Source organism: Engraulis encrasicolus, chromosome 5 (assembly GCF_034702125.1).
Source record: "Engraulis encrasicolus isolate BLACKSEA-1 chromosome 5, IST_EnEncr_1.0, whole genome shotgun sequence".
NCBI lineage: Eukaryota > Metazoa > Chordata > Actinopteri > Clupeiformes > Engraulidae > Engraulis > Engraulis encrasicolus.
In genome coordinates, this window is record NC_085861.1 from 6,738,935 (window position 1) to 6,757,291 (window position 18,357).

The 18,357-nt window shown below is 43.3% G+C and overlaps 1 protein-coding gene across 1 annotated transcript; it reads left to right on the forward strand.

Moving 5' to 3' along the window:
- The first annotated feature begins 7,537 nt into the window (after positions 1 to 7,537).
- On the forward strand, positions 7,538 to 17,794 carry LOC134448895 (membrane-spanning 4-domains subfamily A member 4A-like). Its single transcript, XM_063198587.1, has 8 exons — positions 7,538 to 7,655; positions 8,280 to 8,452; positions 8,635 to 8,742; positions 9,090 to 9,146; positions 11,822 to 11,983; positions 12,517 to 12,630; positions 13,287 to 13,367; positions 15,349 to 17,794. The coding sequence occupies exons 2-8, from the start codon at positions 8,285 to 8,287 to the stop codon at positions 15,454 to 15,456; spliced, it is 798 nt and encodes a 265-aa protein (XP_063054657.1). The 5' UTR covers positions 7,538 to 7,655; positions 8,280 to 8,284; the 3' UTR covers positions 15,457 to 17,794.
- The last annotated feature ends 563 nt before the right edge of the window (positions 17,795 to 18,357 follow it).

Consider the following 18,357-nt stretch of genomic DNA (forward strand, 5'->3'; position numbering starts at 1 on the left):
TGTTACACTCTCCCCCTACTGAAAAAGGGTCATGTCCTCATGACACAGGATAAGAAGACACAAGATAAGAACACCCATACACACACACATAAAAAGTTAGCTACATGTAAGTAGTAAATACTTAACCTAGTATTGGACCAGACATACTTAAACTAAAGTCCAGAGCCTAAAGTCTAGAGCCTATCCATTTAAATAACGTACTAATGTACCTAGTACCAGTGGTTTGAGTGACATCTGACCTATTGACTACTGGACAGAGGGATAGGGAGGTTACTGAGGTGGGCTGCCCTGGGGAGTTATATGCCAGCCTTGCCGGTGCCCTTCTCAACCTCTGGGGTCTTGGGGCGACATGTTCAGGACAGTCATCAGTCCTCAGCTCTCGTACACCATCCATTGGCTGCATATCCTCTTCAGCACCCGTCACTCGTAGGCCATCCGTTGGCTGCATTACCTCTTCAGCACCGGGCAGGGGTGAGTCGTGACTTGAGTCAGCAGTGGGCACATCCTGAGCAGACGGCAGGCTGGGGGCAGAGTGACTGGGCGGGGAATCAGGGTAAAGCAGAGGTATGTCTGCACCAGAGGAGTTTGTTGACGGGTCAGGAGACTCAGCAGAGGGCACATGCTGAGCAGACAGCAGACTGGGAACGGAGTGACTGGGCGGGGGATCAGGGTAAAGCAGAGGTATGTCTGTACCAGAGGGGGTTGGTGACAGCTCAGGGGGGTTCCCATGGAGGATTAAGCTAGGGCGAACAGGGGAGGCAGCATCACGGGAAAGAGCAGGTGAGTGCGAACCAGACTGACTTGCCAGAGGATCTGAGTCATTGGATATTGCAGGCCAGTCTCTTTCGAAAAATAATGTAATGGGAACGTCAGAGTCACCATCATCTGTCTCTTGGCCCATGTGTGGATAGACTGGAGTATGGACATCCAGCTCCTCTCCTTCTGACTCAGACGTGGACGGTCCACTGGCCAAACTACTCTCCACAATCTCAGGCACCAGCGCAGGCTTCCTTTTCAGCCGTCGGCTTGCCCTTTTCTTGGGCTCGTTCCTCTCAGCAGTGTCACTGGACTTCAGTTGTACGTCTTGTCCGAGGGGCAGCAGCAGGTTGCGGTGAAGAACCTTGTCAGGGCCAACTCCACTCTCTGGTCTCAGCTTAAACACAGGTAAGTCTGGCATTTGACTCTGTACGATGTAGGGGTCTGAGCACCAACGATCTGCTATCTTATGCCTCCCTTGTAGACCAACATTCTTCAGTAACACTCTGTCGCCAGGAGCAAGTGGACAGTATCGGACTCTCTGGTCATATCTTTGCTTGTTTCCTTCATTTCTCTTTCCAGCCATGCTTTCCGCAGTCCGATAAGCTGCTTGAAGGTCTCGTCTCAGGTTGGCGACATACCTTGCATAAGACTTGGGGGATGAAGTATCACTGGACACGCCGAAGCATACATCAACTGGCAGCCGAGCCTCACGTCCGAACATCAAGAAGTAGGGACTGTAACCAGTGCTGTCATTCTTCGTACAGTTGTATGCATGGACAAGGTAGCTGATGTGCTGGCTCCATTTGCCTTTCTCTTCGGGTGTCAGTGTGCCAAGCATATTGAGCAGTGTCCTGTTGAAACGCTCAGGCTGCGGGTCTCCTTGCGGGTGATACGGGGTGGTTCTTGACTTCCTCACTCCAAGCATGCTTAGCAGTTCATGGATGAGACGACTCTCAAAGTCTCTGCCTTGATCAGAGTGCACTCTGTTGGGTAGACCATAGTGGATGAAGAACTTCTCCCATAACACTTTGGCAACAGTTGAGGATTTCTGGTCTTTGGTGGGAAAGGCTTGTGCATACCGGGTGTAGTGATCAGTTACAACAAGCACGTTGCAGATATTCTTCGAATCTGGCTCAAGAGACAGGAAGTCGATGCAGATAAGATCCATCGGCCCATCACTGCTGAGGTGGTGAAGTTCAGCAGCTCTGGCTGGTATGGTCTTTCGCTGGATGCATCTATCACAGTCCTTGCAGTGCTTCTCAATATCTGCCTTCAACCGGGGCCAGTAAAATCTCTCTCGCACAAGCCCATATGTCTTCTCAAATCCTAAGTGCCCAGACTGATTGTGTAAAGACTGAAGCACTGTCTCTCTGAACTCGTGTGGGAGTAGCAACTGCTGACGGGGTGGGGCATTAGGGGGCTTTGACACTCTGTAGAGGACAGAGTTCTTCAATTCCAGCTTGTCCCATTCTTTCAGCAACAGTGGGACGTCTGCATGCTTCTGTCTGTCAGCGCAGTGGCAGTCTTTTTGAGAAACAGCTTTCCACACCTCTCCAATGCATGGGTCTGCCCGCTGGGACCGTGCAAGATCAACTGTGCTCAACCGGGGGAGATTGTGTGTGGTCACAGCTGAGACATTGCAGAAGGCCTGCGGTACAGCTTGCTTGGGGGCTCCAAAGAGGTCTATGGCTCGATGAGGCTGAGAGTGTTTGGAACAGCAGGCATGGGACACTTGGCACACAGCTCTGACACCAGCCGATGAAATCTGACGGCGTGACAGGGCATCCGCGTCGATGTTCTCTTTCCCTGGTCGATACTTCAAGCTGAAGTCATAAGTCGACAGTGCTGCCAGCCAGCGGTGTCCAGCTGCATCTAACTTAGCTGTAGTGAGAACATAGGTGAGTGGGTTGTTGTCGGTATGCACTTCAAACTTCACCCCATACAGATAATCATGCAGCTTCTCTGTAACAGCCCATTTCAGTGCCAGGAACTCCAGCTTATGAGTGGGGTAGTTCTTTTCAGACGGAGATAGACTCCTGCTCACAAAGGCAACTGGACGCAAGCCACTTCCTTGATCCCGGACGAGCCCCCACATGTAGCAACCCTGCTACTTAGCATTTTAACGCAGCACTATCTAGGGATGATTACTCACTTCAGCAGAGACCGGGGGTAATCTATGAAAGTGGACCACCTGGTTGAACGCCGTGCTTATGATACTCATGAGCCCCCACTCTGAATTGTACATCAGAGACCGTTACTCCGGTTATTTACACAGATTATCACAACATTAGAAATGGAAGGTGAAACGTCAAGGATAAAATATAAACAATAACCATTTATTTAAAAGTCCATTTTACAATGGACTTACTTAACCCAGAGTTACCTGATGCTGTCAACAGACAAACATCGAACCAAAACAGAAGAAGAAAATGAAAGAATACCCGGCCGGGGTTTAACAAAGCAAAACAGTTCTAATGGGCCCAGTTGGCGCGCGGGTGGAGCTCATTCATAAAGTTTACTTTTTGTTTACTCACGACCAGTTCATCGCATAATCCACAGCCCTGTAAATGTCCAACGACGATCGTCCCCATCGTTATTACCATCCACGAGTCCACCACCAGGACATCTCTGTGACACCGGTAATCCTCTCAGGTGTCTCGAGGTGATGATGCGCTGAACACCGAAACGCTAGCGAGAAGCAGTCATTTAGCGGCCGGCTAGCATGTCCCAACCGGCAACAGCAGCAGCAGTTCTCCCCTCCGACTGGCGACAAACAACGGTAGACTTAATACAGTCCAACTACCGGGTTGACATAAGCATGTCATGTATCCGCTGGCCCTTACGGTAGACTCTGTAAACTCACTTTACGAAAATAAATAAAAGTCAGTTGTTCTCGTAACTCCGACCAACTCGCCAACGTCCTTTTTTTCTTCTCTCCCCTCAGAGTCTCTCGTTCCCATGACAACCCTCTCCCAATCGAACACCAGGGATCGAGACGATCGCACAGTAAAAGCATACAATATGATACAAGTCAATAGAATAAATAACTATTATTAAGTCTCAAAACATACATGTTATTAATACTCACAAAATAGAATACATTTGGCAAATATCAGGCGGGTTACAATTAGATTACGATTTAACTTATTAAAGCTCATATTAAATGACATGACCAAAACATATCAAGTCTTCTCAGTTTTTCAGGTGTGTTACACTCGCACTAAAACATGGTACACCATTTGAGATACAGCAACTGTCTTATCATCACCACATGCTCTGTGTTAGTGGCAGTTCCTAGTGCCTTCATATGTATCTATAGTGACTTTTCATCTTTTGCAACAAGTTTTCCCTTGTTTTCACTTGTTAAGTGTTTTAGACTTAACTGGTCATTGGTGTCTGTGCCCAGATATTCAGGTTGTTTTTCAGGTTATTTTGATGATGTATATACTATATGTAGGCAATATTTAAAGTCATAATACTTTTTATACTACTACATAGACTTGTACACTGGGTTGGTTTCACACATTCACAGGCATTGTAATCACCTGGTTAAAATCCTACCATTGGAAGCCATACCTCTTTCTTCACCAATATCTCTAAACGGTGGGGTCCATCAGGGCTCCATGCTGGGACCACTATTATTTAATCTATATATCAGTCCCTCCAGTTTTTCGCGATTCAGCGATCGCGTGGATTCATGCAAATTCAATGATATTCCGCATAATTTCACGATGCCACGTAATTCCTGTAAAGCCGCATTTTTTCCCGCAAATTTTCACCTTTGTCCCTGTGAGGATGTGAATTCTCGAATGCGCACGGACAGCATTGGCAACAACAAGCGCATAAAGTGACTCTCTCTCTCTCTCTCTCTCTCTCTCTCTCTCTCTCTCTCTCTCTCTCTCTCTCTCTCTCTGGGGTGCGCAAACGGAGCACTCGCATTCGTTGACACACACACATAGACGCACACGCATATAATAGGCTACTGATTGTGGACTTGAGCATGGCTAAAATGAACTTTGTTGTGTCGGGTTTTGTTGGGGGGGAAGGTTTGGAACTTAAGGGGGAAAAGTTTGGACGGTTTTGGTCGCCGCGGGCGACGCCATTAGCCTAACCACGAGGTTATTTCATATAGCGCATTTCATGTTCCACACACTTTGCCGTTAAAACAGTCCCTCCATAACATCCACAGCATCTAGCGAGGCGCCTGCTAGCATGTTCCACTACCCAACGCACCACAGTTTCCCCGCCAGTCCACTCATTCACTCAGCACAAATTTTCAGCATCAGTCCACTCACAGTCCACTGCACACACCAGCTCCGCCTCCATCCATCTAGGACCTACAGCGAAAGCACTTCCGCTGGGAGAGCGCAACTTTTCTGTCATTTTCAACTGTCAATCAAACCCTCATGCAGTTTGCGATCGATATTGTTTGTAATCTTTGCCATTTAGTTCTTTCTTTGTATTTTTGGGTATTATGACATGTCATTGGTGGGGGTGTAGGCCTATGTATTTTGATATTGTTTTGGCCAATTTTAATTCTGTAAATCCCAGAAAGGGGCGCAAAATCTTTGCAAAAAATGAGAAAATGCCGCCACAAAATCAGACATTTTGACCGCAAAAATCACAAAAGCCCAGCGCGAAATCCTGGAGGGACTGATATATGCTGCCACTCTGACAAATCATCAAGAATAACTCAATAAATTATCACAGCTATTCGGGTGATACCCAACTTTACTTATCTCTGTCCCCCAATCACTATGCCCTTCTTGAATCACTCTATCATTGCATTGACCAAATTAACAGTTGGATGTCTCACAATTTCCTCCAGCTGAACTCAGATAAAACTGAGGTAATTGTGTTTTGGAAAGGGGAGGAGAGACTAAAGAGTGGCACTGATCTTAAAACTAAGGGACTGAAAGCAAGGGATACAGTTAAAAACCTTGTTGTCCTTATTGACAGCGACCTAAAAAAAGCCATTACTAAGTCTGCATTTTACCACATGAAAAACATTTCTAAACTTAGAGGCCTCATGTCAAAACATGATCTGGAGAAGATAATACACATCCTCATCTCCAGTAGGGTCGATTGCAATGGCCTTTTTACAGGCCTCCCCAAAAAGATCATTAAACAACTTCAACTAATCCAGAATGCGGCAGCAAGGGTTCTTATGAAAACAAAGAAGTTCGACCACATTACTCCAATTTTGAGATCACTGCATTGGCTCCCAGTGAGCTACAGAATTGAGTTGATAGTATTGCTTCTTGTGTTTAAATCATTAAGCTACCTACAGGATATGTTTCAGCTGTATGCATGCACCAACCAAAAACTCTTAAGTAGTACTTAAGCCTAAGTAGTACTTAAGTATGAGGGGCCGCCTAGGCAATATATCACATCACTAACAGTTTATGCATACAATCATTGTATAGGTCTACATACAATATTTTTTTCTCGCACATGCAAATAAAATGGTTGCGCCAAGTACATGTGTGAGGTAAAATAGTGTACGTATAAACTTTTAGTGATGATGTGAGACCTATTTCTCATATATTGCCTAGGCGGCCCCTCATACTTAAGTACTCCTTAGGCTTAAGTACTACTTAAGAGTTTTTGGGAAACGCAGCCCAGGTCACTAAGGTCAATGGATAACAATTTGCTGGTATTCCAAAAGTTAACACAAACTGTGGAGAGGCAGCTTTTAGCTTCTACGCAGCAGAGCTTTAGAACCAGCTTCCAGGTGATGTTAAAATGCACCCACCATAGAAAGCTTTACATCTCTGTAATGTAAGGCATTTCAGAGACTTCGAGACAGTTTGCAACACCTTGACATTTTCAAGTATTTCAACTAACTATAAACATATGCAAAAGTGGCACATGATTGTATTCTAAAAACCCTAACGAAAAATAATATGAGTAAAGTGAATGTAATAAAAACAATTGTCTCTAACTCTAGTACTTTTTTGTTTCCTTTCTTTTTTACCTTTATTTTTTTAATGTGAAGCACATTGATTTGCACCTGTGTATGAAATGCACTATAAAAATAAACTTGACTTGACTCGACTTGTTTTTGTTAAGTGTCCTCGTTAGTGTTATCCAATTAACCACATTTTATTGGCCCTGCCCCAGTTACTTTTTTATTGTAGATTTTTCCACGTGTGCCATTATAAATGAGCAAATTTCCAGAACTTTTTTTCGAATCTGGTTTGTGTGTGATAATATTTACTCTCTGAGCAGTGAAGCCCTTTTGCATTTCATCTAGTGGACAGCTGTTGAAATTGAAGAAGACGTCTCTCTATGAGAAGATACCGGTACTAGTGTAACATCTTCTTGATACTGTAATAAATAAATAAAGAGGATACTGCTGTGACCACACCTGCCTCCAGTGATGTCCATATGAACCCTAGTGGGACGCAAGACAAACTTGTCACATTATTGCAGCAATTGTCTGTCACCTACAGCTAGCTATTATAATTCCTTCTCTGGTTATTATATTACTTAATTTTTTAAATCACATCTTTTGACTGTTCTGTACAGTCTTACCATTATATTACACGGGTGAGACATGAATGTAATTTTCTTGTGTGCAGTGTTCACTTGTTTGCTGTGGAGTGCTGTGTCACAAAGACAATGGGAGTTAGAGTTTCCCAGTTGGGCTTTTATTTCACTTTCACTTCACTTCATCTCACACCAGGACCTGTAATACTCATTCTTACCACCAGAGGGTGTACCTGCCATCGTGCAACCGGCAACATCTGCTAGACTAGAGGGACAACAAATATCGTAAGTGACGCAGATGGACCCACTCCAGAGAAGCGTCACTACCAAGCAGGGAACGAGTAGGATTTTAGGAAGCGTTGCATTGTAGCAGAACTTTTCTTGTAGACCTACATCAATCAAGGGTAAGTGTGTTCTTTAAATATTATGAAGTAGGCCTACTGTATAACAGTCTATTAATTTCGGTTAAATGGTAGGCTACTATTAGAAAGTAGGCAGTTTCAGTAACCGTAAGGATTTTTTTTTGTTTTAGGAGTGATGGAATAGTTGATTAAAAAAACACACAGACTAACTTGGAAGGTCGGAGTAAATAATACGTGAACTCCATGAATGACTTTGCGATGTTGTGCGCCTTTGGTTGAGTGAAAGTCGGAGACCTACTATAGGATACTGCGGTTACTAATGTGCATGGTTGTACTGTTTTCATAGTAGTTTGGTCTTGGGTTTGGAATACTTGCCCTGCCTGGTCAAACAACCAGTTGTTGTTACCGACAACCAGCCATGCTCTCTCTTGCCTTCAGTGATCCCAGATAAACATCCTGTTGACAGGAGACGCGCACTGGAGGGCGCGTAATGGTAGACTATGAGCAGGGGAAACGAATTAAACCTCTTCTTGGTAGAATATTCATGTTGATTTTGCTAAATGAATTATTTGTCATTGTGTGGTAGGGATCTGGTTGTCAGTGTAAAAGAGAACATGAATATGATGTTGTAGTTGACATTGGTATTGCACTCATTTCTCTTATCAGTGACCATGGCCACCACCACCTCAGTCCCATACAACTCTGGTGGCATGGTGATAGTCACCCATGTGTACCCCCAGCAAGGAGCCCAAGGCAGTGGCTTACCCCAGACTGGAGCTGCTCCAGCACCCTCCTCTCGGCTTCACAAGTTCCTGAAAGGGGAACCGTCTATCCTGGGCGTAAGTTTCCCATAATCCTGGCTGACATCATGTGTTATTTGCCAATTTCTTGGGAAGTCCAGTAGGCTACTTCCTGTGATTTCGAAATCTGCTCTCATGAAAGGAGTCATTATGAAATCTCTCTCTCTCTCTCTCTCTCTCTCTCTCTCTCTCTCTCTCTCTCTCTCTCTCTCTCTCTGCAGGCTCTCCAGATAATGATAGGAATTGTCATATTCCTGTTTGGCATCGTTGGTGCATTTCATCCAACTCTGTCCATTTACAGCGGGATCCCCTTCTGGGGAGCCACAATTGTGAGATCCTATTGTTATATTATATAATATTTTATATTGTGAGATCCTATTGTTTTATTACATAATATTTTATATTGTGAGATCCTCTTGTTTTATTATATAATATTTTATTGTTTTATTATATTATATTATATTACATTATTTCTAATGTCTGATCTTTTAGTGCAAGTGAAAATGTCGTCACAAGTCAATTAAATTGTTCACACAAAACATACTAACACAATTATTAACTTAAAACATTACATGTGCATGTGCTGGGTCGCTATTATTGGGTACATAAAATATTTAAGAAAAAAAGTTAAAAAAAAAGTGCTACAATCAATAGAAATTATTTTTCTGTTTTTTAGTACATCACAGCTGGGTCTCTCACAGTGAGGGCTTACAAGAAACTTGGCAGATGTATGGTGAGTAACTTTACATCACTCATCATCACTCACTGATGCATAATACAGCGCCTTTCCACGCCTTCGAGCACTCAAAGCGTTTTACAGTGCCTTATGTATGTGGGCAGCCATGGTGTTATGGTTAGGGAGTTGGACTGAAGACCAAGGGGTTGCAGGTTGAAATCCCACCCTTACCTTTCCCTTAACCTCCAGCCATGGCTGAAGTACCCTTGAGCAAGGTACCTAACCCCACATTGTTCCAAGGACAATCACCAATATGCACGTTGGATAAGAAAGTGTCAGCTAAGAGTTATTTAATGGATATAAACTGTGGTAAAACCATGGTTAGTTTTCAGAGTAAAACCATGGTTAATTTTTGTAAGGGTATAGTTAAACCATAGTCAAACCATGATTGAAGGGTATGGCATGGCTTGGATGCAGCTGCTCTGCCCTGGAAATCCAGTTTTGACTGCAGAAAGTCGACCACCTATTTGCACTTTACATCTCCGCATCTGCTGAACCCTCTCCATCAGTTCATGTGGCTTGCCTCTTCATGGCTGAGTTGCTCTTGCTCCCAAATTCTTCCATTTCCTGATAATAAAGCTCACATTTGGACGTGGGATATCTAGGAGCGAGGACATTTCATGACTGGATTTGTTGCACAGGTGGCATCCTGTGACAGATCCATGCTGGAATTCACTGAGCTCCTGAGAGCGGACCATTCTTTCACAAATGTTTGTAAAACAGTCTGCATGCCTAGCTTCTTTATAGGGCCAAGTAATTAGGACACCCGATTACAATCATTTGGATGGGTGAGCAAATACCTTTGGTAATGTGTAATCAGGGCTTGAGATTAACTTTTTCGCTTGCCGGCCACTGTGGCTAGTGGTTTTCCCAAGTCACTAGCCATTCAGCTATTCTACTAGCCACAAATTTGATGACACTGTACATCTAACCTTAGAGCTTAGAGCAAGAAGATGATTGCAGGGGTTTATACTGTATGGAAATTTAAACAAACAAACTTGAGTAACTGAGCTTTTTCTTGAACTTGTGTGAAAAGATTCACTGCATTTATACATGTTATTATGAATTTATAACCTCATCTTAATTTTCTTAACCTTTTACTGTACTATTCCTATATTATGTTCTCATTTTATTCTTATGGTCTGGCTGGGGAAGTCCCCATATAGTGACATGTTCTTGTATGTAAGCTTTTCTGTAATGGGCCACGGGACCCTCAATATTGGAGACATGTGCATCTAATTTGTGTGGTCACAAGGCTGCTGAACAACGAAATATGAAATTGCATACGTTGGACAACAAGACAATGGACAGCATCTGGCCATGAGGGACCCCACGTGCACAGAAGAAGCTCACACCATGGACTGTGGGGTTGGGAAATGGTTAAATAGGATTGCTTTTTGTATCTACTTCAGGACTTACTGAGTGGAATACTTCATGTCTCCACGCAGTAACTTCTCCGGCCGCTAAACAATAAAATCTGCTCACAGATTTTAAATGCTACCTAAATGTTTCCTGTGTGGGCTTTCTTTCAGTTAGGTCAACTTTGATAAGGTGATACAGTAATTTTATTCACACTTAAATACAAACAATTGATACACAAGGGGCAAAGTGCAGAATATACGCTATTCTGATATGTCATACCATAGAATAAGCTGCCTGCCAAATTGGCTAGTGACACTGAAATTGTTACCAGCCACAGCCAAGTTTTACCAGCATCTGGCTAGGTCGAAGGTGCCAGTGTCAAGCCCTGATGTATATGTAGTAGCATAGTATGTGTATGTAGTATAGTATAGTAGATAGTATACCGGATATATGTTTAACTAAACTAAGCTAAACTTAACCTTTAAGAGTGTGGGTTTTTGAACATTCTATAAAAAAGAATGCATTCTATAACAATGCAAGATTCTAAAATTCCAAATTGTATTGAATGACGCCCAGAATTCTATAGAACTTTCACTGCCCGAACATTCCCTTTCTTAAAGGTAAGGGTGGCGTTGCAGGTTCACCAACTTGATTATGATGTCACGTTGGGGACTCCCATACTGCCCTACCGGTAAACTGAGAAAAAAGGCTTTAAAGTTTCCTTTCTGGCCACGCAACTGTGTTGGAGGTTAAGTGGTGATGACACTTCCATATAGTACTTTTTTATGGTGGAAATTTATGCACGGAAGAAAAAAACAACCCAACATTCTCATTACTTTTTAGCTGAAAATCAAGATACTGCGTTCTGTTGTGTTATTACTGTCTACACCAAAAACACGGTTTCAATGGAGAGGTGCCGTATATTGCGTGATATACTGCGTTCTTGGCTAGTACGACATAAAACAAAAAAGCGCAGTATAATCGTTTTTTATCGTTTTTTTTCTGAAACGGGACAAAGTTGGACCACATTTTTTAACACAAGAAAAAGATGGTATTTTAAAGCCAATTTCCGGTCTAAACTCATTTCCGACCATTTTCAAGATACTGCGTTCTGAAATGGTAGGGCAGCATAGACATCATATAGTATTCTATTCTATAGTATTCTATAGATGTCTATGGGAGTAGGCCTACGCACCTTGACATCATAATGAAATTATTTAACAATCTTGGTAAACCTGTAACCCCACCTTTAACCAAAGAAACTAAACCTAACCTAACTAACTACATTCCCTATTTGTATTTCCATGCAGGTCAAAGCTTCCCTGGGGATGAACATCATCAGCTCCATAACTGCAGGTCTGGCCATCATTCTCCACAGCCTCGACTTCATTGTCCCAACCGGCCCCTACTATTACTGTTACTATGGCGACTATGACTTGAATGGCTGTCGTTCCACCCGCGACGCACTGCAGGTTGGTACACTAAACCTGAACCTTGCCCTGTAATGTTTGTAAATGCTCTGTAATGAGCCAGAGAACGTTAGCCATTCTGAGGGCAATATTGCTTTACTTCCTTATTTCATGCTCATACTTCCTTAATTTCGTGCCCAAGCTGTATCCTGCAGTAGTCTACACTACTGATGAAGTGTCCAGTAAAATCTCAGAGACCAACTAGGCCCTTTGATGTTTAAAACAAGTCCAACAATAGAATGAAGTAGGACTAGTAAACAAGTCCAACAGTAGAATGAAGTAGGACTAGTAAACAGATCCAACAGTTGAATGAATTAGCACTACTAATCAAGTAACAAACCTAGAACTTTCTTCTGTTAAAATTATTGTTATAATTTTTTCACTAGGTTTTCATACGTTCTCTAGTCAGCAAATTTAAATGGTCAATTACGTAACCGATCAAAACGCTGTTTGTACCAAGGAATGCTTCATGTCTTTACACACCTGAGTTATCTAATAGCAGCCAAATACATTAATGTTTGTTTGCACTTCAACAGGCCAGATTATGGGGAACGGTTGGCGTGATGCTGGTGCTGTCAATACTGCAGTTCATCCTCTCCATCTGTGTGTCAGCTTTTGGCTGCAAGGCCACCTGCACAGATGAAACTCAGGTGAGACAAACTGGGAGAATTGTTTGTGAAGGTTCTCATAATTTATCCATGGGTCACATTATCCCAAGAGTTGAACTGTAAGCCTCCTTGTTAGTCTCGTAAGTGTTTCTGTTCCCTCTCCAAGGGATTTATTTCAGTTTCTGGTTGGAAGTTCCTCGGAGAAGGAACCAAAACTGTTTTCAAGGTCTGAGAAGAAGACCAATTGCTTACAACTAAACTGCTTTTCTAACAGCAAGAATTCCTCTAACCAGTTAATTGTGTCATGAGATAAATTTTGTGTGCGGCTAGATTATTGCCTGCGTGTGGTTTCTGCAGCCGGTAATAGAATGGACAAATATCAATGTAATGTTTCGTCTCAGCCAATTCTCAAACTGTCTAAAGTCTACGCCATGAGTCCTGTAAAAGTCACTGAAAGTGAATGCAGCCATTGGAAGTAGATGCCGAAAAATTGACAATAGTTGCAGTTCCTGGTCCAGAATGAATGCCAATTTTAGTCAAATAATACAATTATGTTAAGTTCTATTGTACACTGAAATTTACATGAATTTCAATAAACATCTACTCAGTAATGATATACATAATGTGTATACATTTACATAAGGCCTGTATCCATTTTATTTTTGACACCCTGTATTTGCTGTGTGTGATGATTGCAGCCGGTCATGTACATTACCAACCAGATCCCTGCCTCTCTCCTGACCTCCCCACCATCTACTGACCCTCTCAACACAGCTGAGGTACGGCACCACAAACTCCCCCTCTCCTCTCCTCTCCTCTCCTCTCCTCTCCTCTCCTCCTCTCCTCTCCTCTGCTCTGCTCTCCTCTCCTCTCCTCTCCTCTCCTCCTCTCCTCTCTCTCCTCTCTTCTCCTCTCCTCTCCTCTCCTCTCCTCTCCTCTCCTCTCCTCTCCTCTCCTCTCCTCTCCTCCCCTATCCTCCTCTCCTCTCCTCTCCTCTCCTCTCCTCTCCTCTCTTCTCCTCTCCTCTCCTCTCCTCTCCTCTCCTCTCCTCTCCTCTCCTCTCCTCTCTCCTCCCCTATCCAATCCTGTCCTCTCCTCTTCTTTGTTCCTCCTTTTCCTCCTCTTCTCTTCTCTTCTCTTCTCTTCTCTCCTCTCCTCTCCTCTCCTCTACTCTAGCCTCCTACCCTCTCCTCTCCTCTCCTCTCCTCTCCTCTCCTCTCCTCTCCTCCTCTTCTCTCCTCCTCCCCTCTCCTCTCCTCTCCTCTCTCCTCCCCTCTCCTCTCCTCTCCTCTCCTCTCCTCTCCTCTCCTCTCCTCTCCTCTCCTCTCCTCTCCTCTCCTCTCTTCTCCTCTCTCCTACTCTCCTCTTCTCTCCTCCTCCCCTCTCCTCTCCTCTCCTCTCCTCTCCTCTCCTCTCCTCTCCTCTCCTCTCCTCTCCTCTCCTCTCCTCCCTCTTCTCTCCTCTCCTCTACCCTCTCGTCCTCTCCTCTCCTCTCTCCTCCTCTTCTCTCCTCTCCTCTCCTCGCCTCTCCTCTCCTCTCCTCTTCTCCTCTCCCCTCTTCTCCTCTCCCCTCTTGTCGTCTCCTCTCCTCTCCTCTCCTCTCCTCTCCCCTCTCCTCTCCTCTTCTCTTCTCTCCTCTCCCCTTCTCATATCTTCTCTCCCCTCTTGTCGTCTACTCTCCTCTTCTCCTCTCTCTTCTCCTCTCCTCTCTTCTCCTCTCCCCTCTCCTCTCCTCTCCTCTCCTCTCCTCTCCTCTCCTCTCCTCTCCTCTCCCCTTCTCATATCTTCTCCTCTCCCCTCTTGTCGTCTCCTCTCCTCTCCTCTCCTCCCCTCTCCTCTCCTCTCTCCCCTCTTCTCTCCTCCTCTACTCTCCTCCTCCCCTCTCCTCTCCTCTCCCCTCTTGTCGTCTACTCTCCTCTTCTCCTCTCTCTTCTCCTCTCCTCCTCCCCACTCCTCTCCTCTCTCCTCTCCTTTCCCCCCTCTTCTCTCCTCCTCTACTCTCCCCTTCTCCTATCTTCTCCTCTCATCTCCTCCTCTACTCTCTCCTCTCCTCTCCTATCTTCTCCTCTCCCCTCTTGTCGTCTCCTCTCCTCTCCTCCTCCCCTCTCCTCTCCTCTCTCCCCTCCTCTACTCTCCTCCTCTCCTATCCTCTCCTCTCCCTACAGTGTGATAAACAAGCATTACAGTGATATCAAAAACTGAGGGAGTCCAAGGCACTCTTCTTATCCAAAAAGTATTTATTTTTTATTTTTTTACTAAGTTTTAACTTTAAAATACTCATATTATAATAAAGACTTTTTATACTCTTTTTTTGGATAAGAAGAGTGCCTTGGACTCCCACCTTTTTATACCACCATAGAGTACCTTCAACAGTTTTGTTCTACCATTCCTGTGTACTTAGGAGTTTTTCATTTCAGGGATAGCTAAGAGTTTGTTCCATACATAGAAAAATACTAATAAAAGTAAAGCATGTAGTGAAATTGAAGTTGTCTACCTGTCTGGGTCAGTCAGTTGTCCAGGGCCCCCCAGACTTGGGTTCTCATTGCATTTTATGTATTAGGGAGAAGGGGGCCCCCAGATTTGGGTTCTCATTGCATTTTATGTATTAGGGGGAAGGGGGGGTTTCTCTAGAATACCCTGTCCCAAGTTCCTTCCTATCTATGTGTTATGTGTGTGTGTGTGTGTGTGTGTGTGTGTGTGTGTGTGTGTGTGTGTGTGTGTGTGTGTGTGTGTGTGTGTGTGTGTGTGTGTGTATATTAGATGCCACTTCTGCCACCCAGTGTGCTGGCACCTGCTCATGACGGCAAAGCTGAGAGTGCCCCTACTGGCCAATTTGAAGACCTGCCGCCAAAGTACAGCCTTGCCTAGGAGGATACATCTGATGAGGGATGACCCGTGTATTCATACATACTGCTGGTTTCGACGAGGGATGAATACATTCAATAGGAAAAGGGAACAAATATCCACACCGCAGAAGCTCCCCTTGCTGTGATTTATTAAGAGACAAAATGACAAAGTTTCGACCTGCAAGGTGTTTGTCAGTTGCCTGAGCAACAAACAGTGGGCAGGTCTACATATAGAAAATGGAAGGGGCGGCCCTATCGTGGTTTAATGGTAGGGCACTCGTCTACTACTCGGCCAACCCGGGTTTGATTCCTGGCCCGGGTCCTTTGCCAGCCCTTTCCCGTCTCTCTCTCCCAACTTGCTTCCTGGCCACATATAAAAACACCAATAAAGGCTTGTGAAGGCCCCCCAAAAAGACAAGAAACTTTAAAAGAAAAGAAAATGCAAGGGGCAGAGCCTCAGACATCAATCACTGATACAGCACCATATACTCACCATAAGCCACTCTGCAGAGGTTCCAATTAACTACAATGGTAACGTTTGTTAACTTTAAACCCATATTATATATACAGATTAGAGACCATAACTGTGCCCACTGTTTGTTGCTCAGAGACACCCGATGAAGACCTTGCAGGAAAAAACATTTTGCAATGTTTCCCTTAATCACATTAAGTGAGGTTATTGGTCCACTTACAGTACAGTGGTCTGAGTTTGATTTTCTCAAAGTGGGCTGTATGTAAAAAAACCCTGGGGTGTATTTCTCACAACCATAGTTGTTACAATAGTATATTAGCTTGTTTGTTGGTTGCAATGCAAATTTCCCATAGCAACTACCAAAGTTGCAAACTGGTTAGCAAATATGGTTTTGAGAAACACAACCCTGTATGACACTTGCTGGATGTCAGATAGTGCACTTGTACACTTCTGTATTCATGTTTCAGTGCGTATGTCGTGTTAATTACGCACTAAAACATGGTACACCATTTTAGATACAGCAACTGTCTTATCATCACCACATGCTCTGTGTTAGTGGCAGTTCCTTGTGCCTTCAAATGTATCTATACTGACTTTTCATCTTTTGCAACTCTAGTTTTCCCTTGTTTTCACTTGTTAAGTGTTTTAGACTTAACTGGTCATTGGTGTCTGTGCCCAGATATTCAGGTTGTTTTTCAGGTTATTTTGATGATGTATATACTATATGTAGTCAATATTTAAAGTCATACTTTTTATACTACTACATAGACTGGTGCACTGGGTTGGTTTCACACATTCACAGGCATTGTAATCACCTGGTTAAAATCCTACCATTGGAAGCCATACCTCTTTCTTCACCAATATCTCTAAACGGTGGGGTCCATCAGGGCTCCATGCTGGGACCACTATTATTCAATCTGTATATGCTGCCACTCTGACAAATCATCAAGAATAACTCAATAAATTATTATACCTATTCCGTTAATGTGTTTTGGAAAGGGGAGGAGAGACTAAAGATTGCCACTGATCTTAAAACTAAGGGACTGAAAGCAAGGGATACAGTTAAAACCTTGTTGTCCTTATTGACAGTGACCTAAAAAAACCCCCAAAAAAAGCCATTACCAAGTCTGCATTTTACCACCTGAAAAACATTTCTAAGCTTAGAGGCCTCATGTCAAAATATGATCCGGAGAAGATAATACACACTCTCATCTCTAGTAGGGTGGATTGCAATAGCCTTTTTACAGGCCTCCCGAAAAAGATCCTTAAACAACTTCAACTAATCCAGAATGCGGCAGCAAAGGTTCTTATGAAAACAAAGACGTTCGACTACATTTTGAGATCGCTGCATTGGCCCCCAGTGAGCTAAACAATTGAGTTGATGGCATTGCCATTGAGTGTTTAAATTATTAAATGGGATACCCACAGGATATGTTACAGCGGTATGCACCAACCAGGTCGCTAAGGTCAATGGATAAGAAGTTGCTGGTATCCCAAATGTTAACACAAAGTTTGGAGAGGCAGCCTTTAGCTTCTACGCAGCAAAGCGTTGGAACCAGCTTCCAGGTGATGTAAAAATGCACCCACCATAGAAAGCTTTAAATCTCTGGAATCTAAGGCCTTTCAGAGACTTCGAGACAGTTTGCAACTGCAACACCTTGACATTTTTAAGTATTTCAACTAACTATAAACGTCTATGCAAAAGTGGCAAATGGTTGTATTCTAAAAAGCCTAACAAAAAATAACAAGTGAATGTAATAAAAACAATTTTCTCTGACTAATACTTTTTTGTTTCCTTTATTTTTTACCTTTATTTTTTTATGTGAAGCACATTGATTTGCACCTGTGTATGAAATGCACTATAAAAAATAAACTTGACTTGACTCGACTTGTTTTTGTTAAGTGTCCTCGTTAGTGTTATCCAATTAACCACATTTTATTGGCCCTGTCCCAGTTACTTTTTTTTATTGTAGATTTTTCTACGTGTGCCATTATAAATGAGCAAATTTCCAGAACTTTTTTTCGAATCTGGTTTGTGTGTGATAATATTTACTCTCTGAGCAGTGAAGCCCTTTTGCATTTCATCTAGTGGACAGCTGTTGAAATTGAAGAAGACGTCTCTCCATGAGAAGATACTGGTACTAGTGTATCATCTTCTTGATACTGTAATAAATAAACAAATACATAAATAAAGGGGATACTGCTGTGACCACACCTGCCTCCAGTGATGTCCATATGAGCCCTAGTGGGACGCAAGACAAACTTGTCACATTATTGCAGCAATTGTCTGTCACCTACAGCTAGCTATTATAATTCCATCTCTGGTTATTATATTACTTATTTTTTTAAATCACATCTTTTGAATGTTATGTACAGTCTTACCGTTATATTGCATGGGTGAGACATGAATGTAATTTTCTTGTGTGCAGTGTTCACTTGTGTGCTGTGGAG

Excerpts from the sequence above, each read along its gene's own strand:
- LOC134448895 (XM_063198587.1), top strand. The coding sequence starts at position 8,285 with ATGGCCACCACCACCTCAGTCCCATACAACTCTGGTGGCATGGTGATA. Across the intron at positions 12,631-13,286 it reads CCTGCACAGATGAAACTCAG|CCGGTCATGTACATTACCAA; the intron begins GTGAGACAAACT and ends TGATGATTGCAG. Across the intron at positions 13,368-15,348 it reads ACCCTCTCAACACAGCTGAG|ATGCCACTTCTGCCACCCAG; the intron begins GTACGGCACCAC and ends TGTGTATATTAG.